Source organism: Spinacia oleracea, chromosome 5, assembly GCF_020520425.1.
Source record: "Spinacia oleracea cultivar Varoflay chromosome 5, BTI_SOV_V1, whole genome shotgun sequence".
In the NCBI taxonomy this organism is placed as follows: domain Eukaryota; kingdom Viridiplantae; phylum Streptophyta; class Magnoliopsida; order Caryophyllales; family Amaranthaceae; genus Spinacia; species Spinacia oleracea.
In genome coordinates, this window is record NC_079491.1 from 25,500,058 (window position 1) to 25,516,161 (window position 16,104).

At 44.0% G+C, this 16,104-nt stretch overlaps 3 protein-coding genes across 3 annotated transcripts; all 3 read left to right on the forward strand.

The window, feature by feature from the left end:
• The first annotated feature begins 255 nt into the window (after positions 1-255).
• LOC110805573 (cationic peroxidase 1-like) lies at positions 256-4,816 on the forward strand. The gene is made up of 5 exons (XM_056828731.1): positions 256-564; positions 1,903-2,094; positions 3,076-3,241; positions 3,661-4,627; positions 4,676-4,816. The coding sequence occupies exons 1-4, from the start codon at positions 334-336 to the stop codon at positions 4,059-4,061; spliced, it is 990 nt and encodes a 329-aa protein (XP_056684709.1). The 5' UTR covers positions 256-333; the 3' UTR covers positions 4,062-4,627; positions 4,676-4,816.
• A 1,029-nt stretch (positions 4,817-5,845) lies between these two features.
• Positions 5,846-7,608, forward strand: LOC130460917 (uncharacterized). The gene is made up of 2 exons (XM_056828730.1): positions 5,846-6,746; positions 6,881-7,608. Exons 1-2 carry the CDS (start codon positions 5,861-5,863, stop codon positions 7,390-7,392), a joined length of 1,398 nt encoding a protein of 465 aa, XP_056684708.1. The 5' UTR covers positions 5,846-5,860; the 3' UTR covers positions 7,393-7,608.
• On the forward strand, positions 7,397-8,366 carry LOC130460918 (uncharacterized). The gene is made up of 2 exons (XM_056828732.1): positions 7,397-7,839; positions 7,929-8,366. Exons 1-2 carry the CDS (start codon positions 7,753-7,755, stop codon positions 8,364-8,366), a joined length of 525 nt encoding a protein of 174 aa, XP_056684710.1. The 5' UTR covers positions 7,397-7,752.
• Positions 8,367-16,104: the final 7,738 nt, after the last annotated feature.

Below are 16,104 nucleotides of genomic sequence, written 5' to 3' on the forward strand. Positions count from 1 at the left end.
ATGACCCGAGACCCGAGATGACCAGACCCAGACCCGACTCGAGTAACCGTTTTGACAGCTCTACTATTCACTAGATCACTTCTACAAATGGTTAACGCAACTTGGATGCATTTATTGCAAACCTAACATATTGATTAAATCTTGACCAGAATAATTCGTAATTGGATGCTTCATTTGTACTACGTACGTAGTTTACAGGCGATCACATACATATACATATACCCATTCGATCTCATTCCAAATCAAGCTAAAAAAAATCACAATCTTAACACTCGTTAATTTTCTTGCTTAGCTGCTTGTTACTACACATTTTTCCTTTACACGTACGTACAAATGTCTTCCTTATCGTCTTTCGCATCGAAACCTTTCAACTCTATTCTTCAATGTTGCTTGTTTTTGGTACTAATTGGAGCAGTTTCAGCTCAATTATCATCCACTTTTTATTCGGGTACGTGTCCAAATGTACTCTCCACAATCCAATCTGCTGTTCAATCTGCGGTAGGGAGCGGTTCTCGCATGGGAGCATCCTTACTTCGGCTTCATTTCCATGACTGCTTTGCTACTGTAAGTCTACATATGTTAAAAAATGTGTTACAAATACAGATAGTTGATGTTTCATGCATGTAATTTCCTCTCATCTTACATATTAGTTAAGTTTATAGTCGATTGCCTCGATTATTTCAAGCATGCAATTTCTATATATAGTCTATTAAGAAAAACTTGCTTGTCCAAAGGTCATCCAGCTGTAGTGCATGTTTTATGTTTAATACTTGTAGTACTTGGAAGCAGGCCGGGCCAAATTAGAGCTGTTAAAACGGTTATTCGAGTCGGGTCCGGGTCTGCTTATCTCGGGTCTCGGGTCATGATCTGGTCGGTCCTTGTCGGGTCTTTTTATCACCGGGTGCAAGTCGGGTTCAGGTAGGGTTCGGTCAGGTTGAATATTTATCGGGTCATGTCAGGTTATTTTTCCATTTCGGTATAGGTCGGGTTCGGGTCGGGTCTTTTCCTAGTCGGGTACAATTACGGGTTCGGGTATTAACGAGTCGGGTCAAGTTCGGATCGGATAATTATCGGGTCGGTTAAAATTCAGGTCGTGTTCACTATCGGACACGGGTTAAGACCGGGTACGATAGCTATCAGGATTAGTTAAGTTTTAACCTTATAATTAACTTTTATAAATTTGGTTAAATTTGGTTTCACGCTTTTCACTTGTTCTAGATTAGGTAATTATAAAAAATAATATTAACTTGATTTAAGTTATTATTTAGTTAGGTAAATGACAAATCGGGTTGTCAACAGGTCACGTAAATTCAGGTAACGGGTTGTCACGAATTGAGTCAATAACAAGTTTTATCGGGTTATAATCGGTTTCGGGTTGACATCGGGTCGGGTGTTGAATCGGTTCGGGTCATTTTTCGGTCGGGTAAGCTGACTCAGTTTTGTTGTCGGTTATATTTCGGTCGGGTATCAGGTTCGGGTCCGGGTCATGCATTAACGGGTCGAAATCGATCGTCGGTTTTAACGGGTTTGATACGGTCGGGTTACGGGTTTCCTATTTTAACAAAATTTCGGGTGTCGGGTCGGGTCCGGGTCCTTAAAAATCCAGGTCGGTTCAGGTCGGTTTCTCGGGTCGGGTCAGTTTTTGACAGCTCTAGGCCAAATAGTCAACTTAAATAATCAAAACATGATACGAGATTTGACTTTTCTATGTGTGTGTGGTCCAAAGGGATTTCATGTGAGGGGATGTGATAAAGTATAAAACTAATCTTGGGATTTCTACCATCAACTTAAATTTTTGGTTGAGTTGGTCCTTTGGCAATAACTCCGGAAATGAAGTTGTCCACTTAAATAATCAAAATACGATACGAGATTTGATTATTCTGATGTGTGTGTGGATGACAGGGGTGTGATGGTTCAATTTTGCTTAACGACACTGCAAATTTCACCGGAGAAAAAACAGCAATTCCAAATGTTAATTCGGTGAGGGGTTATGATGTGATCGACACAATAAAATCTCAAGTGGAGAATATATGTCCTGGGATCGTGTCTTGTGCTGATATTGTAGCTGTTGCTGCTAGAGACTCTGTGGTCGCGGTAATTAAGTTTTTCAATTATTATATCAGCTGAAACTAAATAAAGGACAAATTATTTTTTATCACCTAAAAAAATCAAAAAATTATTTTTTTACCACCTAAAAATTAATACTTGTATTTTACCACCTAAAAAAATTAAAATTTATTTTTTACCACTTGAAAACAGAAAAAAAGGATGTTATCGTTATGTGGGGCTTACTAATTCAATTTTTCTCCAATTTTATACACTCACTATGTGATTTTCTTTAACTGTTTCACCCTCCTCTATTCGTTTCCATTGAATTTTGTTAATTTTGTGAATTAATGAGAGAAAAAATCAAGTGAATTCATAAAAAAAATGAAGTATGGGAAGATAAATGAGTTAAATACATAAAATCGTGGAGGAAAAGAAAATATTAGCTATATTATCGTTATTGTGGCCTTCCACCACTACAAGAATTTGTATCTTTAACGACAACCTAATTACGACGGGTCAAAAACCCCGTCGCAAAAGCCTATTGCGATGGGGCTAACAACCAAACAAAAACGGGAATAACCGTCGCAAATGTCTTTTATGACGGGTTAACGACGAGATTTTCCATTAACGATAGCCCCTTTTTATGGCAGGTTCGCGACAGGAAATCCCGTCATTAATCAACAATTATTGGCCTTTAGCGACGGGATTTCCCGTCGTTAATGGTACAATTTTTTGTAGTGCACATAAGGGTTTCATCTACTTTTTCCATTTTTAATTGGTGAAAAACAAGTTTAAAATTTTTTAGGTGGTAAAATATAAGTTTTAGTTTTTTAGATGATAAAAAAAAATTTGATTTTTTTTGAATGGTAAAAAATAATTTATCCCTCAAAAATAGGGATATATTAACCTATAAGCTATAGAGTATTACGTACTGCACGTAGTAATTATAAAGAAATAGGGAGTATTACGATATCTTGTGTTTTGTTTAACGTTTCTAATATCTGAATTTTTGTTACCTATTTTCAGCTTGGTGGACCAAGTTGGACTGTACCATTAGGAAGAAGAGATTCAACTACGGCTAGTCTAACTTTAGCTAATTCTGATATTCCTGCCCCTTTCCTCAACATAACCGAACTCCTTAGATCATTTTCGAACAAAGGCTTTTCTCCTCAAGAAATGGTTGCTTTATCAGGTATTCCAATCATTATTCTTTAGAGAAAGTACGAGGCTTTTGATTTTGCTTGGGTGCGTCTATGAAATTCCTATTATACTCTTAGTCCCTTACTAACTTGTTAAGTTTGTTTAAATGAGATAAATAGTATATAATATCATTTCAAACAAAAAAATATACAATTTCTCATTTATATAAATAACTACATACTACATATTCCATACTGTCAGAGGACCAACTCAACCAAAAGTTTAGGATGATGGTTGAATTGAAGCCCCAAGATTAGTTTTATACTTTATCACATACGACATTTGTTTCATAAAATGACAATATTCATATAAAATATAACGCATACATCACATGCATAAAGATAAAATTAAGGATACATATCAACTCTCTAAATAGATCGAAACTAAAATACATTTTATGCGTTATTGTAGGTGCGCACACCATTGGGCAAGCAAGATGCACAACTTTCCCAACACGGATCTATAACGAGACTAACATAAACTCCACATTTGCTACGTCTTTGCAAGCAAATTGTCCTCGTAATGGAGGGGATGACAACCTTTCACCACTGGACAGAACAAGTTCAACAACGTTTGATAATGCATATTTTACCAACTTGTTAAGCCTAGAGGGTGTTCTTCATACCGACCAAGAATTATTTAATGGGAATGGTACAGGAACCACTGACTCTTTTGTCTCGTCTTATAGTTCGAGTTCTTCTACATTCTTCACCGATTTCTCTGATGCAATGGTTAAGATGGGTAATGTTCCGGGTGTGGAACTGGAGGAGCCCTGCTTGGTGATGCTGCCCTGTCAGACAGAACGAACGTAAGCTAACCTCGGGGGTTTAACCGAGGAAACCCCCTCCTATGCCTAAGTCAGCGAATGAGATAATGTTCTAGAGAGAGAAAGTAGAGAGGGTTAAGAATTGTACTTGTATTGAACGTGTCCGCAAATGAATGGGGACGGCAGTATTTATAGGCGTACTATTCAGTACTTTGGCCTATTCAGATGTTGCCGTGTGTACGCTAGTGATGTACTTGTTGTTTGTCCTTTTGCTTAACGACGTATCTATGTTGTCGTCTAGCAGGTCGTTTTCCCGCAGACCTGAGGGTCTGTGCGGTTCTTGAGGACTTGTGGTACTTTCAATAGGTACTTCCTGCGGTTGCTTTGCTTGATCTGTCTTATCTGATGTCCGATGGTCTCCTGTGACATGGATGATCTGCTAGGTTACTTCTACTCCGTACAACTAGTCCCCAAGAGTAGGGCTGACTACTTGGAGTTAGACCTGCTCTTTCAGTGTTCTTTGGCTGCATCCTGTACAACTAGTCCCCAAGAGTAGGGCTGACTACTTGGAGTTAGACCTGCTCTTTCCGGTCATAACTTGCGCGATTGTCTGTACGTTTTTTTTTTTTTTTTTTTTAAACCGTCGTGGTTTTACTGTAGTTAGCGTTCGAAAGGAGAATAAACCGTCATGGTTTATTGCGCCCCACGTGTCCTTCATCCAGGTAGGTGACTCGAAGGGTCTTCAAATCTTGGCCGTTTATTTCTCCTTTTAAATACGGGTTTCAGTTACTTTCTTCTTCTCTCTCCTCTTTCTTACCTTCTTCATTTTCTTACTCTCCTCTAACTTCACTTTGCTTCGAACTTAATTTCGCCATTTCCCGAGTACTCTAACTCCAAGTTCTTTGCTTTCTTGTGTTTTCGTATTATTCCGGTGATTGCGCATTCGCTGGTGGTGGTGTTTTCTTCTGAAATTATCGAGGTTTTTTGGGTTCGTGTTTTTCTTCGAGGGTTTCTAGTCCGCCATTGTTGAACTTCTTTCTTCGCCCTTCTCTTTTCCAGGTAATTCTTTTGCTTTTTCTTTGCTGCATTCTTTGGTTTTGCATGTACATTCAACTGTTTTAGTAGTTTTTGTGAGTTTTTTGTGGTATGTGTTCTTTGAATGAAATGTGGGAGTGTTTGTGTTTTTTGGCTTCGCCATTTCTGCGTTTCTTGGAGTTTTTCGTCTTCTTCTTCCTTTTCTCTTTTTTATTTTTATTTTTACATTACATGTATATTTTTGTGTCGTTTTGCTCTTTTTTCTCTGTCGTTTTGCCTTGACTTTTCTCCTTCTACCCTTTGTTTATTCTTCTTTCTTTCTTCTTTTTTCTTTCAGTCAACATGTCTGATACCTCTGATAGTGCCAACCCTAGTAGCCCTGGGTATATGAGCGATTCCTCCGAGCCATATTCTCCTTCTTCCCCTTCCTCTGTCTCTTTACCCTCTGATGAAGAGGCTAGGACAGTAGCAGAGAATAGAACTAAGTCTATGCATGATGTTATCTCTCGTTCTGAGCCTGCGGTGATATCTATCTCCAGTGGGTCTTCCTCTGGGGGTGTGTCTCCCGTCGCTGGCAGGGCTACGCCTGTTGTGTCAGGGCCTACTCCTGCCTTTCGTCAACGTCTTAGAGAACTGCGCCATGAACATTTGGCCAGTGCGGTTCGATTGAACCCTCCCCCTAATGCCCCTATTGGGCTAGACATCCAACCCCTGGCCGAAGTAGCTTGGTTGGACAGTTTTGATCAACTAGACGGGCCTTTTATTGGGAGTACTGATGGGTCGTTGCATGTTTACCGCAGACGTTCTCCGATGGCAAGTGGTCCTAGCAGTGGTTTCGGCGACGCAGAGCATCATCCTGAGAATCCCATTCTCGAGGAGGTGGGGCTTCTCCGACCGTTTCCGTTGTATGTTGAGGAAGATTTGCTCGTTGGCTCGACTGAGAGTTATTTAACTCCTGAAGTTTCATATGGTCCCTTAAACGCTGCGCCGGATGCGGATTGGCTCAAAGCAGCTCGTCAACATGATTATCCTGGTGTTGGAAGGGAGCTTTATGCTTTTCCCCCTGGATACGAGCTGGTTGTCCCCGCAGATGATGCTCGTATTACTGCTCCTCCCCCAGGTCATATTGGGTTGTATTCATATCATCTGGACTTTGGGCTGCGCTTTCCCCTGGATCCAACCTTGGCCAAATTCTTGAAGGCTTTTAATGTCTGCCTGGCGCAGCTTCATCCGTTTGCTATACGGACTTTGGTCTGCTACTTGTGGGTGGTGCGTTTCAAAGGCTTCCCTGAGACTCTCTCTTTGTGCAAACGACTGCACAGTATTCGAAGCAGTGATAACAAGGAAGGGAGCATTGGTTGGTTTACCACTTACACTGCTCGAGGCAAAATGACCTGCTTGGGCAACCCCACTGGGCAGAGGGATTGGAAGGGTCGATTCTTCTGGCTTCGAGTTCCCGCTGACTTTCCTTTGCCTCGTAGCTTTGTTTCTCCAAATGGCAAGATGGAGGGTGTGGAGGTTTTGGTTGGTCATAACTTGGAGGATGCTGCTTATGAGTGGTTTGACTCAGTAGTTAAGCGCGACGCGAACGGAAAGGACGTCGGCCGTGCCCCTAAGAATTGGCTGCCTCAGTCGATGTATATTCTGCGGAATGATGTTCTTTCCGCTATGCACTTGTGCAACACTCATCCTCATGGTACATTTTTCTTTCTTTTTTTTTTTTTTTTTTTTTTTTTGTTTGTTTTGTACTTAGCTTTTTTTTTATAGAACCCCTTGATATGAGCTCCCTGGGTTTAAATAACATTTTCTTATGTTTCCTTGTCCTGCTAGGTCGTCAACACCTTGATATGAGCTCCCTGGGTTTAACTGCTGATGGAACCCCCCAGACTAACGAGCCAGCTGAAGACCCCGCCAATGCTTACCGTACCATAGCTGATGTTGTTGGCGGACGCAGAGCAAGCTCTCGACGAACTGTTCGAGGGGGGAGTTCTGCTGCTAGTCGTACTGCTAGAGGTGGGGGTTCTGTGGCTAGCCGCACTAGCAGAGGGGGAGGCTCTGCAGGAGTAACCGCTGGGGCGAGCACCTCAACGCCACGTTCTGCCCCTGTTTCTCGGGCTACCCCTTCTATATCTGCCTCTGCTCGGCGTGGTCAGACCACACGGGGAGGGGGTAATATTGCGGGCCAACGTCGGCCTCGCCCTGAGACGGAAAGCGTTTCTGTTGACGTTACGCGAACTGCTGCAGACCAATTGCAATCTGCTCATCCTGACCAAGTCGTGAATTCCTCTATCTCCGAGCAGGTGGAGATCGTGACCGAGGAGCAGGACGTCCCTTTTGTGTAGCGCCCAGGTAAGCGCATTTGCACTGGGGAGGGTTCTCGCTCGCAGGAGCAGGCCCAAGCTTCTGCCCCTGCTAACCAAAGCACCGCTTCTCTTCCTACTTCATCTGCTGCTCTTGCTGCTTATTTGGAGGAGCAACTGAGGTTGCCTGAGTCTTCTGTTCCTGCTTTTGTGAATATTAGGAACGGGGAATTTCTGGAGAAGGAGGCCATTGATGTTCGCCCTGTGGTGAACCCTGAGTTGGCTGCCTGTTTCTCCCCTGCGCCGATTAGCGATGACATCTTCGTTCCTCACTGGGATGTTAGAGCTAACGAGTCTTTGTATGCCAGCTTCCCAGAGAAAGGCGGAACGTTGGCATACCGGATGTTGAAGGGGTTAACACTGCCAGCTGACCGCCCTCTTGAGCGTGTTTACACCCCTGGGGCTAACGCCTGCCAAAAGGTGTTAGAGGTAAGAAGCTTTTGAATCTATGCTGTTTTTATACTTAGCCATTTTTTGCATGTTTTTGTACTTAGCCATTTTTTTTTTATTATTTGCAGGCTGGGGTTGCTGTGAAGGAGCTCTGTGACTTCTTTTTCTTCTATCAGAGGAAGCATGATGAACATCTTGCTCTTCTTGAAGAAAAGGACAGGCAGATCCGAGACCTGACCCTGGAAAACGAAAGAGCATCCTCCTCCCTCACTATTGCCAATGCCAATGTTCAAACGATATCCGTCGAAAGAGACAACTTGGCTAGTGAGGTTGTAGCTCTGCGCCTAACTGGGGAGAATTTAGCTAAAGCTCAGACGGAGGTGGAGGCGGAGAGGAAACGTACTGAGGATTTGGCGGAGCAGCTAAGCTTTGTTGAGCAGAGGCATGCTGATGAGCTGGCAGAACTTCGCCTTTCTGTGCAGAAGGAGGTGGCTGCTGCTGTGCGAGAATTTTGTCGCTCTGACGCTCAGTATGCCCTTCTAACGCAGAGGTATGATGGCGGGTAGAAAGCGGCCTCTCTCATAATCAAGCACAAATATCCGCAGTTTGATTGGAGCTTGATCGAAGAGGACTGGCTTGCTGGCCTGCACCTTACCATTCTTAAGGAACTGCGGGAGGCTGAAGCTGCTGAGGGTCATGCCGTAGAGCCTAGTGATGTGCCCGACTTCTGCGTCGAGAACACTCACCCTGGAGATTTGCCTTTCTCAGATGAAGATGATGTTGCAGGCAATGACGAATAATGGGTGTGGCGGCTATCCCCCTGTTCTTCTTGTGTGACTGGGCCTGTTATGTAATAGTTTAGTTTTTAAACAATATTATTTAGGGTTTGCCCTGTTGGGTGGTGGCGTTTGTGCCATTCTGTTTTTGGAACAATTTACAGTTAGTTTATTTCTGCCTTTCTTCTCAGATATTCTTGAGCTGGGCTGGTGTATTTACTGCCCAGAGCCATTTTGTAGGGCTGTACTTTGTTTATTTCCTTGGTTTTTAATGAAGGTATAGCCGCCGGCATTTGATATGCGTATTTTTGCTAGGTACTTAGCCAATTTTTGATATCTTGTTTGTCTTTTGGAAGTTCTAGCCTTGATCAGAGTCAAGCTTTATAGCATGTTTTATTACTACCTCCCCTTCTGGATTGTCTTGGCTTTTGCCAAGGCAAACTTAGGGACTGCTCTGTGACATTTGTGCGGTATTCTAGCTAGCCTTTTGAGCTACCTTCAACCTTGAATTGCTTTGGCTTTGGTCAAGGCCAAAACTCGGAAATTGTTTTGCGTATTTTAAATAGGCTTTCTTGGGTTGCTTCCAATTTTGAATTGCCTTGGTTTTAGCCAAGGCAAAACTCAGAAATTGCTCTGCGATATTCTAACTAGCCTTTTGGGCTGTTTCCAATTTTGAATTGTCTTGGTTTTAGCCAAGGCAAAACTCAGAAATTGCTCTGCGATATTCTAACTAGCCTTTTGGGCTGTTTCCAATTTTGAATTGTCTTGGTTTTAGCCAAGGCAAAACTCAGAAATTTCTCTGCGATATTCTAACTTAGAAATTCATCATGACACTGTTCTTCAGCTGACTTGAGTGATCAAGTCAAGTCATCTGTTGGATGTGTGTGTCATGACGTATTTCTAAGTTACGTCGTGCTTTGCTTATCACTTTATCTTTTCTTGGAACCGCCAAGCTCATTTTATTATATGTATTCTGTAAGAAGGAGTACAAAGAGGGATAATTTTGGCTTATCCTGCCTTATCATTGTATAGGTCATCTGTACTAAACATAGTATTTTTTGAGCATGTTGGCGTTCCAACTATTCTTTAGCTCTTTTCCATCCATTGTCATAAGATGATATGAGCCAGGGGCTATCTCCCTTGTGATCTGGTATGGTCCTTCCCAATTTGCAGTGAATTTCCCCTCTGCCTTGCCCTTTCCTGTAGCTGCTGTTCGTCTAAGTACCAGGTCTCCCACATGCATAGGCCTGTGCTTGACTCTTTTGTTGTAAGCTCTGCTCATTCTCTCTTTGTTTGCTGTGAGCCTCAGCTCTGCTAGCAACCTTACCTCTGGCAGAAGGTCTAATGATTCCCTCATGAGTTGTTCATTGGTGCTTTCATCATAGTACTGCACTCTGAAACTGGGCAGGCCAACCTCCACCGGTAATACTGCTTCTGCTCCAAAGGCTAACTTGTAGGGACTTTCTCCTGTCGCCTCCTTCTCAGTTATTCTATTGGACCACAAAATTTCTGGTATGAGGTCTGCCCATGCACCCTTAAAATCCTCTATTTTCTTTCGCAGAGCTCCAAGGATCTGTTTGTTCGCCGCCTCGGCCTGTCCATTGCTCTGTGGGTGGCATACTGATGCGTAAGCAAATTTGATTCTTAGCTCTGCGCAATAATCTTTTACCGGTGTGCAATCGAATTGTGTCCCGTGATCAAAGACCAAACTTTCTGGGATGCCAAATCTTGTGATGATGTTTCTCCAGATGAAGTCTTTCATTCGTTTCGCTGTTATGCTTTTTGTGGGCTCTGCTTCTATCCATTTGGTGAAATAATCCACTGCCACGATCAGGTATCTTCTTCCTCCACTCGCGGCTGTAAACGGACCCAGGATGTCCATTCCCCACTGAGCGAATGGTATGGGATTGACGATTGGTTGCAGATCATTTGAGGGCTGATTGATTACTTGAGCGAACTTTTGGCATTTGTCGCATTTCTTCACGTATGATTGCGAGTCACTCACCATAGTTGGCCAATAGTACCCTGCCCTGAGGGCTTTCAAAGCTAGTGTTCTACCCCCAATATGATTACCGCATATGCCCTCATGAATTTCTTCAATGATTCTCTGTGATTCCTCCGTTGAGACGCATCTCAGCAGGGGTAGGGAGAAGGATTTTTTGTACAATCTGCCCTGGTAGATCACAAACCAGTGTTCATTTCGCTTTATCTTCTTCTGTTCTGGCTCTGCTGTAGGGAGACCCCTGCCAAGCTTGTATGATACTATACTGTCGTACCACTGAGGCTCTGTGCTGATGGAATTTACCATGGGCCTCTTATCGATACTCTTCTCTTCCTGTACTTCCACCATCACTGTTCTTTCCAGGTCTTGCAGCGAAGAGCTTGCTAATTTTGAGAGAGCATCTGCTTGGCTATTCTCTGCCCTGGGGACCAATTGGATCTCGAAGCTTTCCAACTGGGCTACTGCTTCTTTCATTAGTGCCAGATACCTCTGCATGGACGGTTCTCGAGCTTCATACTCGCCTTTATACTGACTGGCCACTAACTGGGAATCTGTTTTCAACACGATTTTCTTAGCATCCGCTGCCTTGCACATTTGAATGCCTGCGATCGCTGCTTCGTACTCTGCTTCATTATTTGAGGTTTTGAATTTGAACTTTATGGCATATTCAAAGACATTACCTTCTGGTGAAGTCATTATAATGCCTGCTCCTGACCCTGTTACTGCGGCTGAGCCATCTACATATATCTGCCAGGTCCCCAGAGGTTCTTCTTCTTCTTCGTACGATGCCTCAGCTATGAAGTCTGCTAATGCCTGTGCCTTTATGGTCGTTCTTGGCCTGTATTCAATATCGTACTCTGAGAGTTCTACCGCCCATTTCAGCAATCTGCCTGAGGTATCCAGCCTTCGCAATGATTTCTCCAAAGGCTGATTTGTTAATACTTGTACCTTGTGAGCGTCGAAGTATGGTTTCAGCTTCCTGGCAGCTATCATAATTGCGAAGGCCATTTTTTCGATCAGTGGGTACCTCTGCTCTGCGGGGTTGAGAATGTGACTGACGAAATATACTGGTTGTTGGGCTTTGTCCTTTTCCACTATTAAGGCTGCTGCTACAGTCTTTTTGGAGGCCGAGATGTACAACTGCAAAACATCTCCTACTTCTGGTCTGGCTATTGTTGGGAGGCTCTTTAGGTGATTCTTTACCTCTGCGAATGCCTTTTTTTGCTCTGCTTCCCACTTGAATGTTTTGTTGCCTTTCAGTACCTGAAAAAATGGGAGGGATCTATCTGCGGATTTACTGATAAAACGAGTGAGTGCTGCCATCTTTCCCGTTAATCTCTGCACATCTCGTATGTTCTTTGGCTCTGGCAAGTTGAGTATGGCCTCCACCTTCTCTGGGTTGGCATCTATTCCCCTTTCACTGACCAGAAATCCCAGGAACTTTCCTGACTTAACACCGAACACACATTTCTTTGGGTTTAGTTTCATGCCGTACTGTCTCAACGTAGCAAATGTTTCTCGCAGGTCTGCGATGTGATTGGCCTCTTTTTTGCTCTTGACTATGGAATCATCCACATATACTTCCACATTCCGGCCCTTTTGCTGTGCGAATATCTTATCTACAAGCTTTTGGTAGGTTGCACCCGCATTTTTCAGGCCGAATGGCATAGCTTTGTAGTTATAAACTCCAGCGTCTGTGATGAAAGCAGCTTTCTTACGATCTCATTCGAGTAAACTGATCTGATGGTAGCCGGAAAATGCATCCATGAAACTCAAGAGAGCGTGTCCACTGGTGGAATCAACCAGCTGGTCTATTCTGGGCAATGGGTAACAGTCCTTCGGACAGGCCTTGTTTAGGTCCGTGAAGTCTACACACATCCTCCATTGACCGTTTGCTTTCTTTACCATCACAACGTTAGCCAGCCATTCTGGGTAATCGCACTCTTCTATGAACTTGGCTGCTAGCAATTTGTTGATTTCTTCTTGGATGGCAACATTCTTCTCTGTCGAAAAATTTCTTTTCTTCTGTTTCACTGGCCTAACTTCTCTGCTGACATTCAGTCTATGGACCATGACACTGGGGTCAATCCCTGGCATTTCGTCCGCTGAGAAAGCAAATATGTCTGCGTGCTCTCTCAGCAGACCGATGAGGTTCACTCTGAGGGATAGGTCTACGTCTGTGCCAATTCGAACCGTCCGGTCTGTCAACCCTTCCTCTAATTCTATCTCCTCAGTTTCGTCAGTTGGCGTGGGTTCCAACAGACCTTCCTCCCGATGCTCGAAGTTTTCCATGCTTAACAACTTGTCTTTTTTGCGCTCTGCTCTCTTTCTTTTTCGAGATTGGGGAAGTTCTTCTTCTGCCAGTGGTGGGGGTCTGGGTGGTTGTTTTAGCGCAGTGTGGTAGCACTTCTTGGCCTGCTCCTGACTGCCTTTTACCTTGGCTGAGCGGCCATCATTTGTCGTATACATCATGGTAAGGTGATAAGTGGAGACTACAGCCCCTGCGTCATGGATGAATGGTCTGCCAAGAATGACGTTGTAGGCTGCGGGGACTTTCACAATCATGAAGTCTACCATGATATCCTTGATATCCTTCCCTTGGCCAATCTGCACCGGCAAACTGACTATCCCCTCTGGTATCACTGTGGCTCCTGTGAATCCGATTACTGGGTAAGTGACTGGTTTTACATATTTCTCATCAATTTGCAACTCTTGGAAAGCAGGCCAGAATAAGATGTTCGCAGAGCTACCTCCGTCTATCAGAATACGGTGGATTTTTCTGTTTGCTACATTCAGGGCTAGTACCATGGGGTCGTCATGGGGGTATATTATGCCTTTACAGTCCTCCTCTGTGAAAGTGCACTGCGGGATTTTTGGAGGGGCGGGCCACCTGCCAGAATTATGGTAATTAACCTGGTGTTTGAATTCGCTCACACTGGCCTTGGCCCCGCTAACAGTGGTTCCCGCGTAAACTGGCCCTCCTGTTATGACCAAAATGTCGCCCATTCTCTTTTGGTCTGCTGGGTAGCTCTGCTTGGGTTCCGCCTTCTTATTGTCGGACCTATTATCATTATCTCTGTTCTCATAGGTCCTGCTATACGAGCTTTTTGCTTTGAATTGAGTCAAGTATCCCCTCCGGATCAGATCTTCGATATTATCCTTCAAATGAGTGCACTCTTCTGTGAGGTGGCCATGGTCTCTGTGAAAGTCACAGTACTTTTTTGGGTCCCTGTACTTGTTGTACATTTTGGGAGGTCTCCGCCACTTCTCGTCTTCTTTGCTGATGGCAAAAATTTGAGTTCTGGATGCCACTAAGGGGGTATACTCATTAAACTTCCCCCTTTTCTCAGTTTTAAACTCGTTACCTTTGCCTCTGCCTGGTCCCTGCCAGTCTCTTCTTGGCTGTGGGTTTTCTCTTCTGTCTGAGTACTCTTTTTTGTATGGCTCTTTTTTGCTCTGACTACCGTAATTGTTCTCACTTGCCACATATCGACGTGAGGTTGCTCTGCCAATTTCTTCACTCTTTATAAATTCATTTTCCTTTCCCAGTACCTCTGCCAGGGTTGTGAATGATTTTCTGCCCAGATAACTCTTGAACTCTCCATCCCGCAGACCAGTCATCATGGTCAGGACTGCTACCTCTTGCTGCAACTTGGGTATATTCGACGCCTCCATATTGAATCTGGATATGTATTCCCTCAGAGATTCCTGAGGCCCCTGGATGACTGACATCAGCTCCCCTGTCATCCTTTCTCTGGCAATGTTTGCCACGTATTGGGTGCGAAACAAGATAGCTAGCTGCCGGAAAGATGTTATGGTGCCTTTGGGTATTTTACCAAACCAGCTCTGTGCCATCCCCTCTAGAGTGGAAGGAAAGACCTTACACCACATAGAGTCTGTGTTGGTATATAGCATCATGTGTCCCCCAAAGGCAGAGAGGTGATTCGTTGGGTCTGTCTTTCCGGAGTATTTGCAGGTGGGCATTTTTATCTTTTCCATTCTTTCAGAGAGTATTTCATCGCAGAAGGGAGAATTATCAGGTTTAACTACTGCTCGGATGGGATTGGGCATACCTGACATGGAGTGGTGTCTTTGACTGGGTGCTTGTTCAGTCCTTGCCCGGGGTTGAGCTCTGCTTGGTGTGATACTCTCTGCTTCATACTCTTGATTATCAGCCCCTTCCATGTCCTGCTGCAGATTCCTCCTCCAAACATTCGGACTATGCTGGGGTCTGGGACGTTTTCTCCTCTGCTCAACCTCAACCTCTGGGGCTGTTCTCATGACCTGGGCTTGTGGGGTTGTTTGAGTAAGGAATGTCAGGACTTCTATTGCTGTGCGCATCTGGTCGGGTGAGAACTGTGCCCCCAATCGTGCTAGTGAAGCACTGGTTGGAATTGGGATACCCTGGCCCTGGCTAGGGGTTGCCATAGCTCTGGGTTGTGGTGTCTCTCTTGGCGGACCAAGACTCTGAGGCATGCCGAGCAAGGGTACATTTGTGGTTCTCTGGTTGTTTTTTGAGGAGGGTGGTTCTATCTGCTGGATTATCGGTTCGCTTGACTCAGTCATTGCGTGAGAGGGTAGGTCTTTTAGAAGCAAGGTCTGGGAAACCCCTCCTTCTAGCGCCACTTGTTCCGGGTGTGGAACTGGAGGAGCCCTGCTTGGTGATGCTGCCCTGTCAGACAGAACGAACGTAAGCTAACCTCGGGGGTTTAACCGAGGAAACCCCCTCCGATGCCTAAGTCAGCGAATGAGATAATGTTCTAGAGAGAGAAAGTAGAGAGGGTTAAGAATTGTACTTGTATTGAACGTGTCCGCAAATGAATGGGGACGGCAGTATTTATAGGCGTACTATTCAGTACTTTGGCCTATTCAGATGTTGCCGCGTGTACGCTAGTGATGTACTTGTTGTTTGTCCTTTTGCTTAACGACGTATCTATGTTGTCGTCTAGCAGGTCGTTTCCCCGCAGACCTGAGGGTCTGTGCGGTTCTTGAGGACTTGTGGTACTTTCAATAGGTACTTCCTGCGGTTGCTTTGCTTGATCTGTCTTATCTGATGTCCGATGGTCTGCTGTGACATGGATGATCTGCTAGGTTACTTCTACTCCGTACAACTAGTCCCCAAGAGTAGGGCTGACTACTTGGAGTTAGACCTGCTCTTTCAGTGTTCTTTGGCTGCATCCTGTACAGGTAACTTGAGTGTTCTTACTGGCACTAATGGAGAAATTACAACTCTTTGCAGCAGGACCAACTGATACTTAAGGAATCCTTATATATATTGTGATTTGTGCAATGTTTTTTTGGTATACTGGCCGCGAGTCCCTCACTTCATGCTTCCTGATCTTCTTCTTTTTTTCCTTTTTCCAAAGAAATATAAATGTGAGATACTTGTAATCTCGTACGTGTAATTGATACTACAATCTTAATGAAATTGTTACTATATACTACGTATTCAGAGAATATTGGTGTAAGCTTGAAAAAATATTAAAGGTTTTAATTTTTTTACTTCGTATTAATTTGAATTTTTTA